The 20,879-nt window shown below is 39.7% G+C and overlaps 1 protein-coding gene across 6 annotated transcripts; it reads left to right on the plus strand.

Annotated features, from left to right (window-relative positions):
* The first annotated feature begins 10,557 nt into the window (after positions 1 to 10,557).
* MED7 (mediator complex subunit 7) lies at positions 10,558 to 19,316 on the plus strand. Of its 6 annotated transcripts, none has more exons than XM_049647905.1 (3): positions 11,141 to 12,081; positions 13,807 to 13,949; positions 15,971 to 19,316. In XM_049647905.1, the coding sequence occupies exon 3, from the start codon at positions 15,988 to 15,990 to the stop codon at positions 16,687 to 16,689; it is 702 nt and encodes a 233-aa protein (XP_049503862.1). In that variant the 5' UTR covers positions 11,141 to 12,081; positions 13,807 to 13,949; positions 15,971 to 15,987; the 3' UTR covers positions 16,690 to 19,316. The 6 variants fall into 6 exon arrangements, with proteins under 6 accessions (XP_049503865.1, XP_049503866.1, XP_049503867.1 ...); XM_049647906.1 differs by having other exon boundaries at positions 13,814 to 13,949; XM_049647907.1 differs by having other exon boundaries at positions 11,141 to 11,472.
* Positions 19,317 to 20,879: the final 1,563 nt, after the last annotated feature.

Here is a 20,879-nt window from a genome sequence, read left to right on the forward strand (position 1 = left end):
TCACTGAAGACCATGTAGGGAGCTGGAAATCTCACCTTGCCAGAAAGTAATGAGAAGCACTTCCTATCTCTGGCATGTGAACTGAGGCCAAGTAGGACACCTGGACTTCTATATTCATAACAAGATGGTGCCCCTCTCCCACCCCACCATTCCCTTGCTGGAGTAGTGTTAGAGGAAGGCTGTTAAAAGAAGTTTAAATCAGACCCAGAGTCTCCTAACATAATACAAAAGCATCCGGGCTTCCACCAAAACATACCTTGTCATGCTGAGAAACAGAAGGATCTCACACTGAATTTATTTATATATTTATGTGTTTATTTAAAAAGTTTTTATTTACTTAATTTTGAGAGAGAGAGAGTGAGTGGGGAAGGGGCAGAGAGAGGGAGACAGAATTCCAAGCAGGCTCCACAATGACAACAGAGAGCCCAACATGGGGATTGAACTCACGAACCATGAGATCATGATCTGAGCCAAAGTTGGACGCTTAACTGACTGAGCTACTCAGGTGCCCCAAACATACTCTTATCGTATGATCCAGAACTGTGCTCCTTGGTTTTACCCAAAGGAGTTGAAAACACGTCCACACAAACCTGCACATGGATAAAAGCTTTATTTATAATTGCCTAAACTTGGAAGCAACCAAGGTGATCTTCAGTAGGTAAGTGGAGAGATAAATTCTGGTACATCCAAACAATGGAATATTATTCAGCAATAGAAGGAAATGAGCTATCAAACTATGAAAAGACATGAAGGAAACTTAAATGCGTATTAGTAATTGAAAGAAGCCCATCTAAAAAGGCTACATAATATATGATTCCAACTATATGACACTTTGGAAAAGGTGAAACTAGGGAGACAGTAAAAAGATTAGTGGTTGCCAGAGGTATGGGGGAGGGAGAGTTAAATAGGTTAAGTTCAGGGAATTTTTAGGGCAGCAAAACTTATTCTCTTTTTTAAGTGTATTTATTTATTTTGAGAGAGAGAGAGAGAGAGCACATGTGTGCATGCATGTGAGTGGGGGAGGGGCAGAGGCAGAGAGGCAGAGAGAGAATCCCAAGCAGGCTCCACACTGTCAGTGCCAATGCGGGGCTTGATCCCATGAACTGTGAGATCATGGTCCAGGCCAAAATCAAGAGCCAGACACTTAACCAACTGATCTACCCAGGCACCTTAGGGCAGTAAGACTTCTATATGATACTCTAATGGTAGATATATGTCATTATATATTTATCAAAACCCATAGACCTATAACATCAAGAGTGAACCCCAATGTAAGCTATGGACTTTGTGTAATACGGCGTGTCAATATTGGTTCATCAGTTGTAACAGAGGTACCAGTCTGGTGGGGAATGTAGATGGTAGGGGAAGCTATGAGTGGATGGGGAAAGGGGTTACATAGGAACTCTACACTTTCCACTCAATTTTGCTATGAGACTAAAACTCTAAGCCTTTGAATATGAAAGCTCTAAAAAATACAGTCTATTTAAAAATTGGACTTACAGAGCTTTCTCCTGAACCCTGGAAAGAAAAGCTTTTTTTCCCATTGGACACAACTCTTCACATGCACTTTGAAATGTGTAAGATTGCTTTCTTTAAGTTGCATATACTCAACAATACATACACAGGGTGATACCAACAGAACTAATAAATGTCAAATCTTTAAAATAACTTCCACTCATATGTGGAAATTTCAGAAATTTAACAGATGAACATGGGGAAGGGAAGGAAAATAAGATAAAAACAGAGAGGGAGGAAAACCATAGGAGACTCTTAAATACACAGAACAAAATGAGGGCAGATGGGGGGATGTTAAATGGGTGATGGACATTAAGGAGAGCACTTTTTGGGATGAGCACTGGGTGTCAGATGTAAGATATGAATCAGTGGGTTCTACTCCTGAAGCCAAGGCTGCACTGTATGTTAACTAACTTGAGAATAAACAACAAAAACAACAAACCTAGAGACCATATGATCCAGTGATTTCCAAACTTTTGGTACAATTTGTCCTTTAAAATCTTTTTTTATATGAAATCTTAAATGGAACATCATAAACAAAGAGATGAATGTTGAGGCGCTCTGGAGTGAACGAGCTCATTGCCTCATGGGGCACCTGGAAAGCATTTCCATGACTTAGAGGCTACTGATTCTGCTTGAGATTCTCATTGTGCTGAGAGGAGATATGGCTTGCCCCAGGTTATCCACCAGACTGGTTGAGCTCTGGTCTTTTGACTCTCAGGCCAGAGTTTACTCTACTTGACTCTGATTCAATTGCAGGGTTCCACAGCCCAGTTTAACATATGTCGGAAGACAAATTGGGACTCAGGTGTGAAAGCTGGGGGAAGATGATAAGGGGACAAAGGACAGTAGATTCAGAAGGAAGATAGCCAAATCCTACATAAGTCACAAAGACTGGAATCTGCATACAGTAAAACCTTGGTTTGTGAGCATAATTCATTCTGGTAACATGCTTGTAATCCAAAGCATTTGTATATTAAAGCGAATTTCCCCATCAGAAATAATGGAAACTCAGATGATTCGTTTCACAACCCAAAAATATTAATATAGAAGTGATTACAATACTGTAATATAATACAAAATAATAAAGAAAATACACAATATAAAGAAAAATTAATTAACCTGCCCTTACCTTTGAAAACCTTCATGTCTGGTGTGAGGGAGACAAGAGAGAGGAGGGTTATTATGTAGGATGATTTTCACTATCACTAACAGAATCACTGCTGTCTATTGGCTCAATGAAATCTTTTTCTTTTCATGCAACTTTAATAAGGAAAATGACACTTACTTTTGCATCCTTTTGAGGATTTTTCAGAAACATGATATTGCATTGTCATTAAACAGATTCATCGCTCACACTGGTATAGCCTTATTCAGGTGGTGCTTTTCTACAAAATTTTGCACTGTTTCCCACATTTTACACATCTCCCCAATCTCATTTGAAGTGAAGGATTCCTCTGCCTTTTTCTCCTCCTCTTCTGCAGATGAGATGCAGACATAGACTTCCAAAATCTTGCAATTTTGGCCACTCGCATACCTTGTTCCTACTTCTCCATGATTTCCTTCTTAACTTCCACTGCAATCATCTCCTTCTTACCACCTTTCTTTTCAACCTTTTTCTGCATGGGGGCCATTGTATATGCTCAACAGATATTGACTACAATACAGTATTAATAAACTCTTGTCATAAACTGTATTTAATGTAACTGGCAATAAGGCAACAGAGAAAAGGGTCTCTATCTACAGGCAGCCTGACCTAGAATGAAGCAAAGCATCCCTAAGCTTATTCCTGTGTGGAAAAGCAAAGGACTGTCCATAGGTGCTTTGAAATGTCAAAAAATACACTAGTGCCGGTTGTGGGCACCTTCCAACATTCTGAAAAATCACTGATTTCTGCCAAACACCACGGCCTGAGACTGAGCATCTGTGCATGGGAGATGATCACCCACAATCTCACAGTGAGAGAGAGAGAGAGAGAGAGAGAGAGAGAGAGAGAGAACCATTGGCTCAGTTGTGATCATGTGATGTTCAGCATCACATACTACTTGTATTGCAAGAAAATTTATCGTTTATCCAGTTAAAGTTTATTAGAAATGTTTGCTCATCTTGCAGAAGACTCGCAGAGCAAGTTATTCACAATCCAAGGTTTTACTGTATATAGGACACAGGATCCTTGTGGAGGTCTGAAGTAATAGAATATGTATTTGTCCTTTGGAGGCCCAAGGTTCTAAGACCTCATTCTGTACCTGAAATAGATAGAATCAAGTGGGTAAAGACCTTCTCAGATAACTGCAGAGAAGCAGCTTCTGGACTTGCAGTGGGTTGGACCACTATGCCTACAGCCTCTAGGAGAATAGCTGGCACTTAGTCGATGTGCAATATTTAATGGCAAATGAACAAATTTATTAGAATACAGATGCGACATTAAACTATAAAAATCTAAGAGGACATTAGGAAAATAATTCCAATCTTTGAATGACAGAGTCCCACAGAAAGGCCTCTCCTCTTTAAAATGGTAATATGTAGACTACTGATCTTGTCCTTATTTAAAATTATAATATTTTATCCATTATGGATTTTTTTGCCTTAATTTTTATCTTTAAAGTATTGCACTTAAATATTATTTATCTTGATTATTGAGTGTTGCTCCCCTTCCTTAATGTTGTATCTGAGGCAAGTGCCTCACACCTGACCCTAGTCCCAGTCCTGATAGGAAGTAATATCAAAAGCAGGCAGTTCATAGGGCACCTGGGTGGCTCAGTCAGTTGAGCGTCTGACTTGTGATTTTGGCTCAGGTCATGGTCTCACCAACAGTGAGGTCAAGCCCCACATCAGTTCCATACTGGGCATGGAGCCTGTCTGTGGGTCTCCCCCCCCCCCCCCCGCAAAAAAAACACCAGCAGGCAGTTTGTAATTTTACACACTTGCGATGTGTGTGTAACGGCATGGAGTTTTTCTTCTTTCTTCTGCTTTTGTTCAATATTCATCTTTCAACAGAAATGTATTTAGCCCTGGCTATGTGCGAGACAATGCTGGGAATGTCAGAGCTGATGCCCGAAAAATCAGGAACTAAGCTCTCACCACATAAATAAAGCAGGTGGATAATTACAACTTAAGGTAGAGAGGTGCGGTAAGTACAGAAACAAGGCTATAACGAGGGTACAGAGGTAATTTTTATTTGGGCAAACTTGGAGAAATCTTTTGGAGAAGGTTACTTTTGAGATGGACCTTAAAAAGGACCTTAAATAGGTTGGATATAGCCCAGATTCTTTGAGGAGTGTGTAGGAAATAAATTTAGCAACCAATGAAATGGGTAGACTTTGTGATGATTCAAAAATAGTTACAATAATGGCAGGGCTACTTTTTCCTTGGTGAAACCTCACATAATAATGTAAATGCAGACTTTAACCACAGTAACAGCTACAACAAATAATTCAAAAGGGCTTACCTGCCTTTTTGCAGGATTCTAAATCCTTTTTAAGTTCTTCAGCCTGCAAGAGCTAACTGAAATTGTCCCTCAGTGATACCTCATATGTGGCACTGAAATCTTGCTGTTGTAGAAGTGTAAACTGGGGATAGTTCCCAGATTTCAAGGTTACTGCTGCCCCCTGCTGCCATGGAAAGTTGTAGCAAGCAAAACAAGCTGCGGGCATCCTCCACTCCCCATTTGTCACAGGCAGGTCTGGGGTGTTGAGATCTTTGTTAGTGATAAGGTCTGTAGTACCCGTGAGACAACGACATGAAAACTGTGATTACAAATTGAAACTACAGAGCAGATTGTAGGGTAACAATGCTTTAGCAATGACTCTCACCCAAAGTGCATTGTTTAAGCAATATATATGAGCTGATAAAAATCATATGGCAGGAAGCAAAAGGGACTGGAGATGAAAAATTTAATTTGCTAGCCTCCATTTCTTCTACTTGGGCTGATTAACAAGCAAAGATACAATGTAATTGACTAATATCAGCTCAGAGATTATTATTTACAAACTTGTCTATTAATGATAGAGGTAGTAATACCAACAAAATGGAAATCAGGGTAAGTGGTGCTGGAACAGTTGGACTCTCATGTGCAAAAAGAAAAGAAAAAAAAAAGAAAAAAAAGAGACAAAAGGAAAAGAGAAGAAGAAGAAGAAGAAGAAGAAGAAAGAAAAAGAAAAGAAAGAAAGAAAGAAAGAAAGAAAGAAGAAAGAAAACATGGGAAAAATCTTTGTAACTTTGGGTTAGGTAAAGATTTCCTTATAGAGTAGAAAAAGTATGAACCATAAAAAGAAAACAGTTGATAAATAGTACTTCATCAAAACTAAAAACTTCTGTTCTTTGAAAGACACTATTAAGAAAAAAATATTAGGGAATATTTATAAAACCCATTTCTGATAAAGGATTTGTATCTTGGGTGCGTGTGTGTGTGCCCCTGAGATCTTATAATGCAATACTAAGAAAACAAAGAAGCCAATTAAAAAATGGGCGAAAAATTTGAACAGATAGTTCACCAAAGAAGATACATGTGGCAAATAAGTGCACAAAAGATATGCAACACTGGGGGAATACAAACTAAAACACTACATAGCTATTAAAAATAACAATTAAAAGGAAAATACCAAGTGCAGTTGAAAATGTAGGGTAACTGTAAACCTCATAGTTTGCTAGCAGACATGAAAAATGATACAGCTTCTTTAGAAAACTGCTTGACACTTACACAGATAAACAGATAAGTATAATAAGGCCTAGCAATCCCATTCCTATGTAGTTATTCAAAATAAATGAAAGCATGTGTATATAAATGTTTATAGGAAAACAGCCCAAATGTCCATCAACTGGTAAACAAATAAATGAATTATGGTGCATCCACACAATAGAATACTCTCCACCTGTAAAAAGGAACAAACTGTTGATACATTCAACAATGCTAATGAACCTCAAAGGTTTTTACATGAAACATCTACATATTATATGATTGCATTTATATGACATTCTGGAAAAGGCAAAGCCATATGAACAGAAATAAGATCAATGGTTACTAGGCATTGGGGGTGAAGAGAGGGGATTGAATACAAAGCATGGCATAAAAGAATTTCTTGGGGTGATACAAATATTTTATATTTTAATTCTGGTGGTGGTTGTTCTATGACAGTAGATATTCATCAAAACTCATCGAACTGAAATTGACCTGAAGTTAATTTTACTGTATGTAAATTATTTCTAAATAAACTAACCTTAAAAAAATCAACAGGGTAGAGAAAATATATTTGCTGCCATTTAGGCTCAAATGATAAATAATGATGTTTTTTATAATGTACCTAGCTACTAGAGGCAAGATGCCAGTACCATGGACCTCTGCCTGTTTCCGCCCCTCACCTACCACTCTTTCCATGCCCATTAGTTATACAGCACGTGGGCCCCCTTGTGCTGTCTCTGTAACTCTGGAAGATCACAGCAGCCTTGGGCTCTTTGTATTTGCTACCTTGCAAGTCTTTGCATGGTTGTGTCCTTGTCATTGCTTATGTCCTAGCTCCAAAGTCACCACTGGGAGAGGTTTCCCTGATCACTCTCAATAAAGTAACTACCCCCAAAACCACATAACTATCACATTATTTTGGATTATTTTTTTCCTCCATAGCCCTATCACTATCTGAAATTCTTGTTTGTTGGCTTGTTGCTCTATGCATCTCTCCATTAGAAGGCAAGGCTTTGTCTTTTTTACCTTCTAGAACAGTACCTGGGCCAGTAGACATACAGTAAAGATTTGTTGAACGGACATATTCCTCATCAAGCTGCAGAAGACATCTTTAAGGAGTAAACTTTCCTTTCAGATTCTCAAAATATAGCCACATAAATAATATTTATTACATGCTATATTTTCACTAGCCTGTTTCACAATTTGAACTTTATACTATTATTTATTTGTAGTTTATTGTAAAGAACACTCGACTTAGAGTCAATAGTTCTAGATTCTAGCCTTGGTCCTGCTACTACCTGAAAGACACCGTACCTTTGGGCCAGCAATTCCATTTCCAGGAATTTATCTTAAGGAAAAAAATGAGCATGTGTACAAACAGATGCACACCAGGATGTTCATCCAATGTATTAATAACAGCAAAAATTTAAAGGAAAGTAATTTCACACAGTGGGGCTAAATAGACTGGTTTATCCATTAATGTTTATCCATTAATGGTTTATCCATTAATGTCACACTGTGAATTCATTTTAAAATGAGGATTAAGTTCATTTTGTTACTTATACAATAAATGTTCATTGAGTACTTGTCAATTTCAGTCATTATTGTAGGTGCTGAGAATGTAGCAGTGAATGAAAAAAAGGCCTTACACTCATGAAACTTGTATTTTGGTGGGGAAGAAAGACAATGAAAATAAATAAATATACTATGCAATATGTTATCAGATGATGATAAGTTCTATGAAGAAAGGATAATGCACACTAAAGGGATTTGAGTCATCCCCCAAGAGAATAATTAGGGAATCTGTTATTTTATAGACAGTGACCAGAAAAGACCTCTCTGAGGTCACATTTGACCACAGACTTGAATGAAGTGAGAAAGTGAGGCACGTAAATATCTGCAGAAGAGAGGTGCAGGCAAATGCAGTGGTCCTGAGGCAGGAGTTATGGTGACAATTTGAGGGTAAGAAATAAGGTCTGTAACTGGAGAAGAGTGGGCATGGAAAAAAAATGGTAGGAGATTATACTGGGGAAGCAGCCAAGGACTAGATTTTGCACAGCTTTATATAGGCCATTGTGAGGACATTATATTTTACTGTAAATGTGATAGAAAACCTTGGAGAATTTTGAATAGAGGAGTGGTCAGATCTGTCTTATATGTTAAGACTGTGATAAATAGGCTAAGAGAGGACAAAAGTAGAAAAAGGAAACCTTTAGGAGGCTATTTCAGAAGTCTGGTTTCCGGTCCTGTGGCATGAATTAGCAGTGCGAATGGTGCAAATTGGTTATATTTGGGACTTGTACTTATTCTAAGTAAAACTAATACAAAAGTCAGGTATGGTAGTTTCAATGGTGTATGGGAGAAAGAGGAGTAACAGATAACTCTTTAGATTTGAGTCTTTGCAATTGAGTAAAGATGTGTGACACTGTTGGATAAGGGGGTCTGAGTACAAAGAAGAGTGTGTTGCCAAGGCCTGGATATCACCTGGATATTACCACCTGGATGAGATCCCACTAAGAAGTGAGAATGGAGTCCTGGGAAATTCATAGGATCAAAGGTGCCAAGTGTTGCTAAGGGCAGAGGAATATGAGGACTAAGAATGACCACCATAGGCCCTGGTGTAGGCCACATTGGCCTTAGTCAGGGAGAAAGTCTGATTGGGATGTGCCCACAAGTGAACGGATTTCTTCAACAAATACATTGATATGGGGGGACAATTGAGATAAGGAAGGCTATTACAAAGAAAACCACAGGCCCAATGTGGAGTCAGGTGTCACAGGACAGCAAACCAAGACTTAAATGCAGTTTCAACCTTTTCAAGAGTGGAATTTTGGTATGGTAATCCAACCAATCTGGAATTTTCTGGTCAGCAGCAATGAGCTAATCTATCACATGGACCCTCTCCATTGTCCCCAGACTCCCAAAGAAAGATGAAGTAATTTTCACAATAAGGCCCCTGCTCTTCCCACTAAGGGAATGTGACCTTGTGTGAAACAATCCTCTCTTTTGCTAATAACTTCCTTGTACCAACCCTCTTTTGCATAAAAACTTTCCATTTTACACAAATATTTGGAGTTCTCCTTTACTTGCTAGATGGGATTCTGTCCAATTCATGAATATATTAATAAAGCCAATTGGATCTTTAAAATTTACTGGGTTGAATTTTTGTTACTTAACAGAACCTTTAGATTAAAAGGTAATTAAAAGAAACATCAGCCAGTCATGAAGGCTTATTGGATCCTGAAATAATTGGTATCCAAATAATGACTTGATTCTGATGATTTTAAATAGTTACTAATTTATTTTTAGATGAAATAATGGTTCTGTGGTTATGGAAGAAAATAAGAGTCCATCTATTTTGGAGTCGCATGTTGAAATGAAATAATGTCTAGATCTAATGGGTGGATGACCAGTACACTGCTCTCTCTACACTTGTATATACTTGGAACCCCCTAATTTTGTAAAAAATGAAATAAAATAATCTTAAAGAGGTAAAGTTGAGAACTTTTATCAGAATAACAACCTTTTGTGTGTGTGTCCAATTTGCTCTTGTGAGATTCCCACAAACTTATAAATTTGTGACTTCTTATGAAAATAACCTCCAAAAGAATCTTTAACTGATATCTTTTTTAACCTGTTAATCTGTTACCTGGAAATATAATTAGATAAATGAAAACATATGTGAATACACAGTGAGGAAATGAAAATTGAGAATATGTTATTGATTCCCAATCGTGTTCACAAATATTTCCAGATTAATAATTAATCATATAGAGTTCAACCACAATTTTTTTTCTTTTTTTCTTTTTTTTTTTTTTTAACATTTTTTATTTATTTTTGGGACAGAGAGAGACAAAGCATGAACGGGGGAGGGGCAGAGAGAGAGGGAGACACAGAATCGGAAACAGGCTCCAGGCTCCGAGCCATCAGCCCAGAGCCCGACGCGGGGCTCGAACTCACGGACCGCGAGATCGTGACCTGGCTGAAGTCGGACGCTCAACCGACTGCGCCACCCAGGCGCCCCTCAACCACAATTTTTTAATGTTATTTTCGACGGTGCGGTTACAGTAGATACAATTAAAAAAAAATACCTGCTTATCTGCATTTTCTAACTTTTATATAAGGCACATGAATGAGTTGTTTAATTTCAGATGTTAAAAAAAAAGGGAAAGAAAAGGAAAAAAAGGAATGGAGCTCGCAGCAGCTACTTTCACTGGCAGAAAGTACCAACACATTCACCCCCACTCTGAAACCCGCGGGCGACTATACCACAGAACAGGGGGATATATGCGCAGGCGCATTAGCAAGCCACTGGTCTGAGGCGGGATTAGGGCCTCGGCTAAAAGACAGAGCTTCCAGCCAATCAAGGGACAGTGTCAGTGGCTTCTTCCTGGAGGAGGTGGCCGGAAGCTGGATTTCGGTTGCGGAGGCGAAGGCGGCTCCAGTGTAAACCCTGGGCTGAGGTGAGTGGGCGGTGGCGGCTTGGGGCTCGATTCCGCGGGCATTTCTTCTTCCGGACCTCGGGGCTTCCTCTGGGCGGCCTGGGAATGGGGGAGGCCTGGAGCGGAGTATGCTCTGTCCCCTTCCTCTCCCGGGTCACTCGGAGAGTGCGGCCTCGCTGCTGCTGGTGGGGAGCCGGGAGGAAGATACCCGGGGCCTGGCGGGCTCAGGGCTCCCTTCCTCCGTATGGGGAGGCGGAGGCGGACTGCAGGTTGGGAGACCAGAGTTCTAGGCTCTCGCCGCTGTTTTGCTAACCTGTGTGGCTTTGGAGACTCCTCTGGTCTCCGGCCTGTGTCATTTGAGAATGACCATCCCAGTATTATTTGCAGCTGTTCCTCCTCCGGGAGGCGGTCCAATCGGCTGAGTTAAGGGGGAGTGTGTGTGTGATGGGGGGGGGGGGGGGGTTGGAGAAGGGAGGCCGATCCCAAGCCTAATGGTCACATTCATCTGGAGAGGTTTATATTTTTATTTCTCAGAGAGCCTGAGTGTGCGCGGGGGAGGGGCAGAGACAGAGAGGGAGACACAGAATCCGAAGCAGGCTGCAGGTTCTGCGTTTGACGCGGGGCTGGAACACACCAACCGTGAGATCATGACCTGAGCCGGAGCCCGGCGCTTAACGGCCTGAGCCACCCAGGCGCCCCTCATCTGGGGATGTTTTAAAAGCTACATTGCCGCGGTGCCATTCACAGTAGACGAAATGAATCATATGTCTGGGGGTGGGACCCTGGAATACCTTCCTTTTTTTGGTCAAGCCCTCAGCGTGGAGCAAACACTAGAAGGTGGTTCTTAAATCTGATAACCGTGTGTAACGCTTGGCGCTGGTTTTACTAAAGACGTTGCCTTTGAAAAGTTCATTCTAGAGAAGTGATAGGGAAATAATAATAATGTCTGTAATATGTCAGCTTCCTTTTGTACATTTAGAAGATTCATCGTTTACTGATTTAAGAGAGCTGCTACTTTGCAGCTAAAAGGACCTAGGATAAGAATTCCTGCTGTGCTTTTTGCTAGCCTTTTGATCTGGTGCAAACACTTCACCTCATTGAGACTCGGGATCTTCCTCTCGAAAATGAAACTGACAGTAGTACTTAACTCTTAGAATTGTTAGGAAGACTAAGGATATAAAACGTACCTGTCATGTAGTTGGCCTTTGGAAAACGGATTAAGTGGGGTGAAACCTGGGCGGTCTAAAATTGATTTTGAAGCACCAGATCAGTGCTAATTCTGTAATTTTGATAATAATTTTGTTATAAGGGAACATTCTTGTTTGGGGGGTATGCGGTAGAGTATTGGGGGAAACCAATAAGGCAAATGAGGGAAAATGTTACTAACATTTGGAGAATCTGGGTGAAGAATATGGAAAGTTCTTTGTACTTTTCACACAACGTTCTGTAAGTCTGAATTTATATTTGTTTTTAAAAAGTTGATTATTACTGTTTGCAGCTATCATGTGTTGTAAGTGAAACAGTACACAGTGTCTTTTGTTTTATTTTATTTTTTTAAGTTTATTTATTTTTGAGAGAGAGAGAGAGGGAGAGAGAGACAGCATGAGCAGGGGAGGGGCAGAGAGAGAGAGGGAGACATAGAATCCAAAACAGGCTCCAGGCTCTGAGCTGTCAGCACAGAGCCCCACGCGGGGCTCGAACTCACAAACCGCAAGATCATGACCTGAGCCGAAATTGGATGTTTAACCGACTGAGCCACCCAGGCGCCCCCAGTACACAGTGTTTATAACCTTCCAATCCCGTGTAGTTTCACCCCTTTTTCCTTTAGGGCTGTCTTATATTACATAGGAATATCTTATCCACCGCTCATATTGATGAAGTCATGGATTATACTCTTCAAACAGTGCTGCATTAAACACCCTTAACACAAAAGTTTATGTACTTGTGCCAATATTTGCGTAGAATAAATTTTTAGAAGTAGAATTGTTGCTTCAGAGAATATCAGCATTTAAAATTTTGATACTGCCAAATTAAGTTCCAAATGTGTATGTTTCCTGTTACTTGTGTATGAGAATTGCCCCATATTCTCTTGGGTGGTACTGGCCCACCAGCCACGAGTGTTATGTGGTGGTTGTGAAGATGGCTTCTATGAGAACTGAGGTGGGTCCCCTCCACCCCAACAGGTTTCCCTGGGGCCAGAATAGCTAAGAGCTGCTTCTAAAACTGGGATGGCACTGAAGAAAATGAGAGAAAGGAGAGTATGACCTCTGTGGAAGCCAGTGCCTGTCACATAGAAGGTGTTCTGATATTTGTTGAACGATGGGTTATTTGAAATCTTCATAGTCTGTTAGATGAAAATTCTTAAAATTTGCTTCTAAAAGTGTACTAGTCTGAATACTTTCCTGCCTTTATTCGGCATTTGCATTTTCCTTGTCCTCTTTTGTCTAATTTTTCTGTTTTTTAAAAAACACAGGTTTTGAAAAATCTCATTCATTGGACTTTTTTTTTTTTTTTTTTAAATTTTTTTTTTTCAACGTTTTTTATTTATTGTTGGGACAGAGAGAGACAGAGCATGAACGGGGGAGGGGCAGAGAGAGAGGGAGACACAGAATCGGAAACTCCAGGCTCCGAGCCATCAGCCCAGAGCCTGACGCGGGGCTCGAACTCACGGACCGCGAGATCGTGACCTGGCTGAAGTCGGACGCTTAACCGACTGCGCCACCCAGGCGCCCCTCATTCATTGGACTTTTATTGAGGGTCTTGTAGTGCTGGAGGTAGAGCTGTGAACAAGACAGGCAGTTCCTGAAGTCCTAATGCTTTCCTTCTAGTGGGGGTGGAGTCAGAGAAAATATGTTTTTAAAAAGTCAAAATAAAATTGCTAGTATTTGCTCCTTTTTAGACTTGTGTTTTTCTCCCGGAAGAATGGGATTATCTTTTAATTTTGCTTATGATATATTTTCCAGTGTGGAATTTTTAGATTTATTTTTGGTAGTTTGATCTGTTGGTCTTTTGTAGTAGCCTTAAAACTTGTAGTTAGTTATTTAGTTATTTATTTTTTTTAATCTATTTTCCTTGATAGATTGTAAGCAACACTATAATGGAGGTAGTTTTTTTTTTTGTTTTGTTTTGTTTTGTTTATCATTGAAAGATAGTATGGTGTACTGTTTGAAGTCTTTAGGTTCTGGATCCTTCCTCTACTACTTGGTGACGTTATACAAGTGGTTCAACCTTTCTGAGCCACAATTGTCTCCTCTCCAAAACGGAAGCAGCTTTTCTCACAACCACAAGAAAAGTACTCACAACCACAAGAAAAGGCACGTAGTATGTCTCATATATTATCTGTTGTTATAATCATCATCCCTGGATACTCATTGTCCTATATCAGACAAACCGTAAACAACCAAAAGAGTGAATACACATTAAAGATGTTTGTACCTACTTCCAAATTCCCATTGATTTGGAGTTGTCTTGAAATGGATGAAGCTGCTCAACAAATGCTTATGAAACTTCTGTGTACAAGGTTGTGGTCATAGAACTATGATAGAGAGTCCTTCCTCTTATGGAGCTTGTAGTTTGCTCAGGGAGAGAAATCAAATACCGGTTCAGAGAATAAAAGAAGGTAGGATCTGCTTTTGATGAATAATTAAGTAAGTTTTTCTTTAGAGGTGACATTTTAAGCTACTGCCTGAAGCAGGAAGAAAAGCATGTGGAAAGACTGAAAGAAGAGGTTATAGTTAATAGTATAGTGTAGTTAAAGAATAGTGTAAAAATAGTAGATTAAAGACAGTTCTGCTAGGATATAGTGAAGGAGAAGGAATGTGGGATGAAAACAATTAATGCTGGCTATTATGTGGAAGAACAGTAGTGAAAGCAGAAGGATCCTTGGGGGAAGCCATTATATCCCTGGCAAGAAGGAATGGTGGTTTGGCCAGAACTGATGAATTTGAGATAGTGAAGGTGTGGAATCAGCAGGACTTGATAAATTTGTGATAGGGAGGAGAGGAGGTAATTCTTTTTTTGAATGCTTTATGAGACATTCAGAAGAAACTGAGGCAGTCTCCATTGGAGGTAGAAAGTACAGAGTCCTAAATCATAGACCAGGATTTCTCCACTTTGGCACAATATATTGATATTTGGGGATGGATAGTTCTTTGTTGGGGGCTGTCATGTAAGGGTTTAGCAGCATCCCTGGCCTCTACCCATTAGATGCCAGTAGCACTCTATCCCCCAGTTGTGACAAGTAAAAATGTCTCCAGATTTTGCCATATGTCTCCTAGTGGGCAAAATTGACTTTGGTTGAGAACCAGTGATAGAATTGGTGTTTAAGGCTGTAGAATTGACTGAGATTACGCAAGGGAGACTGTAAAGCAGAGGTCTAAAACTGCAGACCACGAAGATTGTTGTAGATAAATTCTTTTCGACCCCACAGAACTTGACACTTTCTGAAATTAGTTACCACTATTTAAAAATCGAGAGATTCTGCATAAAATCTGGATTTTTGCCCTCGTTTCAGAAATCAGGAAACTGAGGAACAATGATTTTTCATTCCCACATGAAATCTAATGGCTGGAGGCTTTGAGATCTGGCTGGCATGCATGTGCTTAATTCATCTGAATCCTTGCCCCAGAGTGCTTCACTGTTTTCGTTGCTTGCTTTCTCCCTTCGGCACTTGAATTTGTGATGCCCTAGTTTAGAGTGAGAAGAGGGCCCCAGAGAAACCCTCTGAAGCATGCCAACATTAAAATTTGGGTGGAGTAGAAGCAGTGAAGGAGCTAGACAGGGAGCGGCCAGCGAGGTAGGAGAGAAACATAAATGTAGGCTCACAGAAGCCAAGGGAGAAGGGAAGTGTGGTGAAAAAGAAGAAAATGCTGAAGAATCATTGAGTAAAATCACCTTTGAAAAATATCCATTGGATTTGCTTGTTTGGTGATTGCTGATGACCTTGATGAATGGTTTTTGTGGAGTTAGTAGGTTGAGGCCAAATTGGATAATGACAAAAATGAATATGCAGCATGTGTAATTTGGCTGTAGAGAGGAGTAGAGAAATGGAATAACTGGTGAGGAATCCAGATTTTATTTATAGATGAAAATATACTACACTTTTTTTGTGCTGATGAAAACCTTAAGCAGAGAAGGAAAAATTATCAGATGATTGAAGATATAATGCTAATTAGAAAAAGATGGCAGCCTTACTCTGTTGTTTTAGAAACTAAGGAGATCATTTTGTCCTGGGCCCCAAACTGCCAAGGAAAAAAAGAAAATACTCTGTCTGTAGTATACAATGTGACAGGTTTGTTTTGTAGCTCGACTCTAAATTTTTGGTTTATTTCCATAGATTTTTGATCTTCCGCAATGGGTGAGCCACAACAAGTGAGTGCCCTTCCGCCACCTCCAATGCAGTACATCAAGGAATATACAGATGAAAATATTCAGGAAGGCCTAGCTCCCAAGCCTCCACCTCCAATAAAAGACAGTTATATGATGTTTGGCAATCAGTTTCAATGTGACGATCTTATCATTCGCCCTTTAGAAAGTCAGGGCATCGAACGGCTTCATCCTATGCAGTTTGATCACAAGAAAGAACTGAGAAAACTCAATATGTCTATTCTTATTAATTTCTTAGACCTCTTAGATATCTTGATAAGAAGCCCTGGGAGTATAAAACGAGAAGAGAAGCTAGAAGATCTTAAGCTGCTTTTTGTGCATGTGCATCATCTCATAAATGAATACCGACCCCACCAAGCAAGAGAGACATTGAGAGTCATGATGGAGGTGCAGAAACGTCAACGCCTTGAAACAGCTGAACGGTTTCAAAAGCACTTGGAGCGAGTCATTGAGATGATTCAGAATTGCTTGGCTTCTTTGCCTGATGATTTGCCCCATTCCGAAGCAGGGATGAGAGTAAAAACTGAACCAATGGACGCTGATGATAGCAACAATTGTACTGGACAGAATGAACAGCAAAGAGAAAATTCAGGTCATAGGAGAGACCAGATTATAGAGAAAGATGCTGCCTTGTGTGTCCTCATTGATGAAATGAATGAAAGACCATGAAGGATGTTTCTTCTTTTTTTTCTTTTCCCTTTTCAGTAAATGGCGTATATTGGTTAATTTGCTCTTGGAGAGTCTTAAAAGAGGTATATCTAGAAGTCATGTAAATGGCTTGACTCCAGCCTTATCAATCATGAGATGTCACAGGCCATTTCACTTTGTGACAAATATAGGCAAATGAGTATGCATACATTAAGGGTAATCGCCTTAAAAAGCAGAGTGCTGCAGTTGTGTGAAACATTCCTGGTTTTGGAGTTGCATAGAATGTTGGAGATATCCTCAGTAATAGCAGGCCTTCCTTCATCTTTGAAAAGTAGATTTGTCATTTGCTTTAAGAATGATTGATAAATAAAGGATAACAAGCTGAATAAATGTGAAATTCTAAAATCTTTAGATTTATTTTACTTAAAAATTTACTTAATCTCTAAAAACGTAGTATAACATGCTAAAAGAGAGGAACCCCATAGAGTTATAAAACAGCAGTTTTGTGTTTCCTCTCTACTGCTTCTGTAAACACACTATCTGAGCTACTTGACCCTACCCTGGATAGGTCTTATAATTTTTTTCTACTCAGATAATAAATCCTTTGATCACTTTTAGTTACAAACATTCATTTTTGTAAATGTCTAATTAGCTATGCATTTTCCTTAAAGCTATGCTCAAGACTTGATAAGGCTGGAAGCCTGCATTGGGAAAGGGATTTGATAGCAAAGACTATTGGATTGTGTGCTGGAGATTCTTTTTCCCTTAAGATGTGGCTGCCCTGCCAGGGTCTACATTTTTTCACTCCTCTTGGGTCTACACATGGGACTAAGTTCTTAGCAATGGAGTATGGATACAAAAATTCAGGCCGTTTCCACAAAAATTTCTTGGCGTGTTCCTCCATTCCCTTCTCATCTGCTGGTTGGATGGCTGCACCTAGGATGACTGTGGAAGCCACTTGAAGATGATAAAGGTTCAGTCAGTTGGGTCTTTGAGTGACTAGGACTAAGCCCTTCTTTTATTATCCACTCACCCACCCTAGTTGATTTGACCAGGAGCAAGAAGTCAGCTTGTTTTGAGCACTGAGATTTTATTTCTGCACTTTTCTGCCCTCCACCCTCTCTTCCACCAGGGGCTTGGTGGAGAATCTTCTTTGTTCCTGAAGTTCTCTGCTGGTCTTTCTCTTTATGTAGGCCAGTGGTTCTCAAAGTGTTGTCTAGCAGCATTACATCACTTGGGTACTTGTTAGAAATGCAGATTCTCAGGCCTCACCCTAAATCTACTAAATCAAATTCCATGGGTAGGGTCCAAAAAGCTGTGGTCTAAAAAGCTCTCAGGTTCTCATACACACTCAAGCTTAAGAATCACTGATAAAGGTAGTGCTTTTTCCCAGGTGTCCCCTTTGAGTCTTTCCTCAGTTCTTGGTTTCCAGTATATCACCCTTCAGGGATTTGCTCTATGAAGGTTTCTAGTTCTAGAACTGGCAAAGTCCAGTTTGATGTGGCCACAAGCCTATTCTGTATGTGAAACATTCATGCATCCTTTTCTTTAAAAATCTTGGGATGTAGACTGTTGCCAAATAGATACTTCTCTATTAGACAGCTAGTTGGCCAGTCTAATTTTTTTTTTTTTTCCTGTTATGTGTTTGGTATAGATGTTTGGGCTCAGGGAACACAGTCCAGGCTCTTTAAAGCTTAAATTGAAGTGCATAACACTTGAGCAACTCTCCAAAGAAATCTTCCTTTGACCTCAACCTTTTGTTAACCTTGCAGATGTTGGGCCAAGAGGTACTAAACCAATTTTGGCTTGCTTTGCAATTGTTTGCATGGAAAAAACTAAATGAGTCTCATAACATTATAAGAGTCACAACATCATTTGTATGAGGGTGTGTGTGTGTGTGTGTTTAGGGAGGATTAGGGATTAAAATTCCACGAGGAATCTTAAATTCTGACTTTGGAGGATCTGATCTTGCAGGTCTAGGTGGCACCTGACCAAAACTCTTAAATTAGAGTTCTAATGTGAACTGCAATTACAATGAGATGAAGGAGCAGTCGTGATCTGATAATTGTTACAAGGTTAAAAGTTAATACAGTCTTTCAATCTTGTGAGGGTCAAAATATATCTCTGCATTCCTAGTTATAATGAATATTCCTGATAGACTGATTCCTCAAAGTGAGATATCTGCGATAGCCTGGCACTTCTTGAAATTACTGATGTCCAGACCACAGAGATTCTGATTTCATTGTTCTGGAGTGGGCCTTGGGCACTGGTTTTAAGAAATCTAGATGACTTGACCGTGTAGTGGGCTAAAGGAATATTGCATTCGTACTCTGCTCTAGCTAGTTGAAGCAAAAAGACAAACTTTTGAAATGATAACTGTGCTATTATATGATGAAAGTATAAATTGACCATCCAATTTATAGGAAGGGGTCCAGAGCATCTGACTCAAACTCCATTCAGATCCCTTCATTATTTCTCCTGTATGGTTTCTCTCTGTTAGCTTCATTATCTTTACAAACCAGCCTTTTTATGAATGGATGGAGAACATGGCTGCTGACAGTTCCCAAGTGTTAAGTCTTTCTGCCCCACTGCCTGAAAAAAGGAGGACTAATTAACCAGTCCAGAGAGGAAATTAGGGGTGGCATTCCTGATCCCAGCTGGGGCCTGAATCCTGTAAGAATTTGGCAGTCCCCAAGATGTCCACGTATGGAAGATAGTCTACCGCTTGAGAAAGGAGGTGCTGAGTTGATCATACTGTAGATACCCACTACAAATTGAGCACATGTAAGTTTTTGATAAAAATAAACAGCTTGTATCTTAACTAAATAGAATTTAAGTAAAAATTTGAAAATAAAGGGAAAAAAATAAATAGGTTGTGTTAATTTATATTCCCAATCCCTCTCCTCCCCATCATTTGTTAATTGTCTTCATTTAGTGAAAAATGTGGCCCTCTGCCTGACACTGGTCTAGTTACTAGGGAAATGGAGAGTGGGGAGGAAAATGAAAGGTGAGCAAGAAAACAAATGTGTTTTAACTTTCTGGCCATTACAACACTCAGAAGAATCTTCTAATTTTATTCCTATTGCTTGCTAAAAATTCCTTGTCCATGTTATCTTTTCAAATTATGTTTACATGTGCACATTTGTTAAGGGCTTTGGAAGGAAGCTTCAACTGTGTTGTGCTGTGTTTCTGAGAAAAGGTCTGTGCTAGATTCTGAGGTCACTGGGAACACCAAATAGAAGTGTCTCATGAGGAAATAAAAAGTTAGCATGATTTGGGTGAAAAAGGCTAGTAATGCCTGCAGCATAGGGAAGAGTTTGGAGCTGGAGAAACACATGGAGGGCAGATTATAGGCTTTAGGTAAAGGGAAGGAGTTTGTTTTTCCCTAAATAAGAATGGAAATCAATAACAACTGTTGAGAGATCTTTGCTAACACTGCTCTAATCACTTTACGTACATAAATTCATTTTATTCTCACAACATCCCAATGAAATCAGTATGATTTTTTTTTTCAATATATGAAATTTATTCTCAAATTGGTTTCCATACAACACCCAGTACTCATCCCAAAAGGTGCCCTCCTCAATACCCATCACCCACCCTCCCCTCCCTCCCACCCCCCATCAACCCTCAGTTTGTTCTCAGTTTTTAAGAGTCTCTTATGCTTTGGCTCTCTCCCACTCTAACCTCTTTTTTTTTTTTTTTCTTCCCCTCCCCCATGGGTTTCTGTTAAGTTTCTCAGGATCCACTTAAGAGTGAAAACATCAGTATGATTTTTATATCCATTACAGATGAGGAAGCAGAGGTTCAGAGAGCTTATATAATTTACCCAAGGTCACCAAGCCAGCAGGTAGCAGAACCAGGATTGAAACCTAGTTTCAAAACTTAAACACTCAACCTCCATACTTTAGCACCTTCCTACTGCATCATATAATTAATAAGTCATCATGGATCCTAGAATGGGATCCCATATTTTGATCCTAAAGTCCATACTCTCAGAGACTACACGATCCTGGGCTGAGGGAGGAACAGATCTGTAGATGGAAATTAATGTTGAGGCATTTATGTCTTAGACCTCCGTAGGTATCTTAAGGAGATACTGTGCTTATAGGGCTAATGTTCCATAAAAACCACTCTTGGCAGGTATTCTGCCACTTTATGAAACTGAGGATCAGTTTTGTGGCTTGCCCAGGTGGTGTATCTAAATTAGA

Source organism: Panthera uncia (assembly GCF_023721935.1).
Source record: "Panthera uncia isolate 11264 chromosome A1 unlocalized genomic scaffold, Puncia_PCG_1.0 HiC_scaffold_17, whole genome shotgun sequence".
Classification (NCBI taxonomy): Eukaryota; Metazoa; Chordata; class Mammalia; order Carnivora; family Felidae; genus Panthera; species Panthera uncia.

What these genes read in the sequence shown, in the direction of transcription:
- MED7 (XM_049647908.1), top strand. Translation starts at nt 15,988, where the DNA reads ATGGGTGAGCCACAACAAGTGAGTGCCCTTCCGCCACCTCCAATGCAG.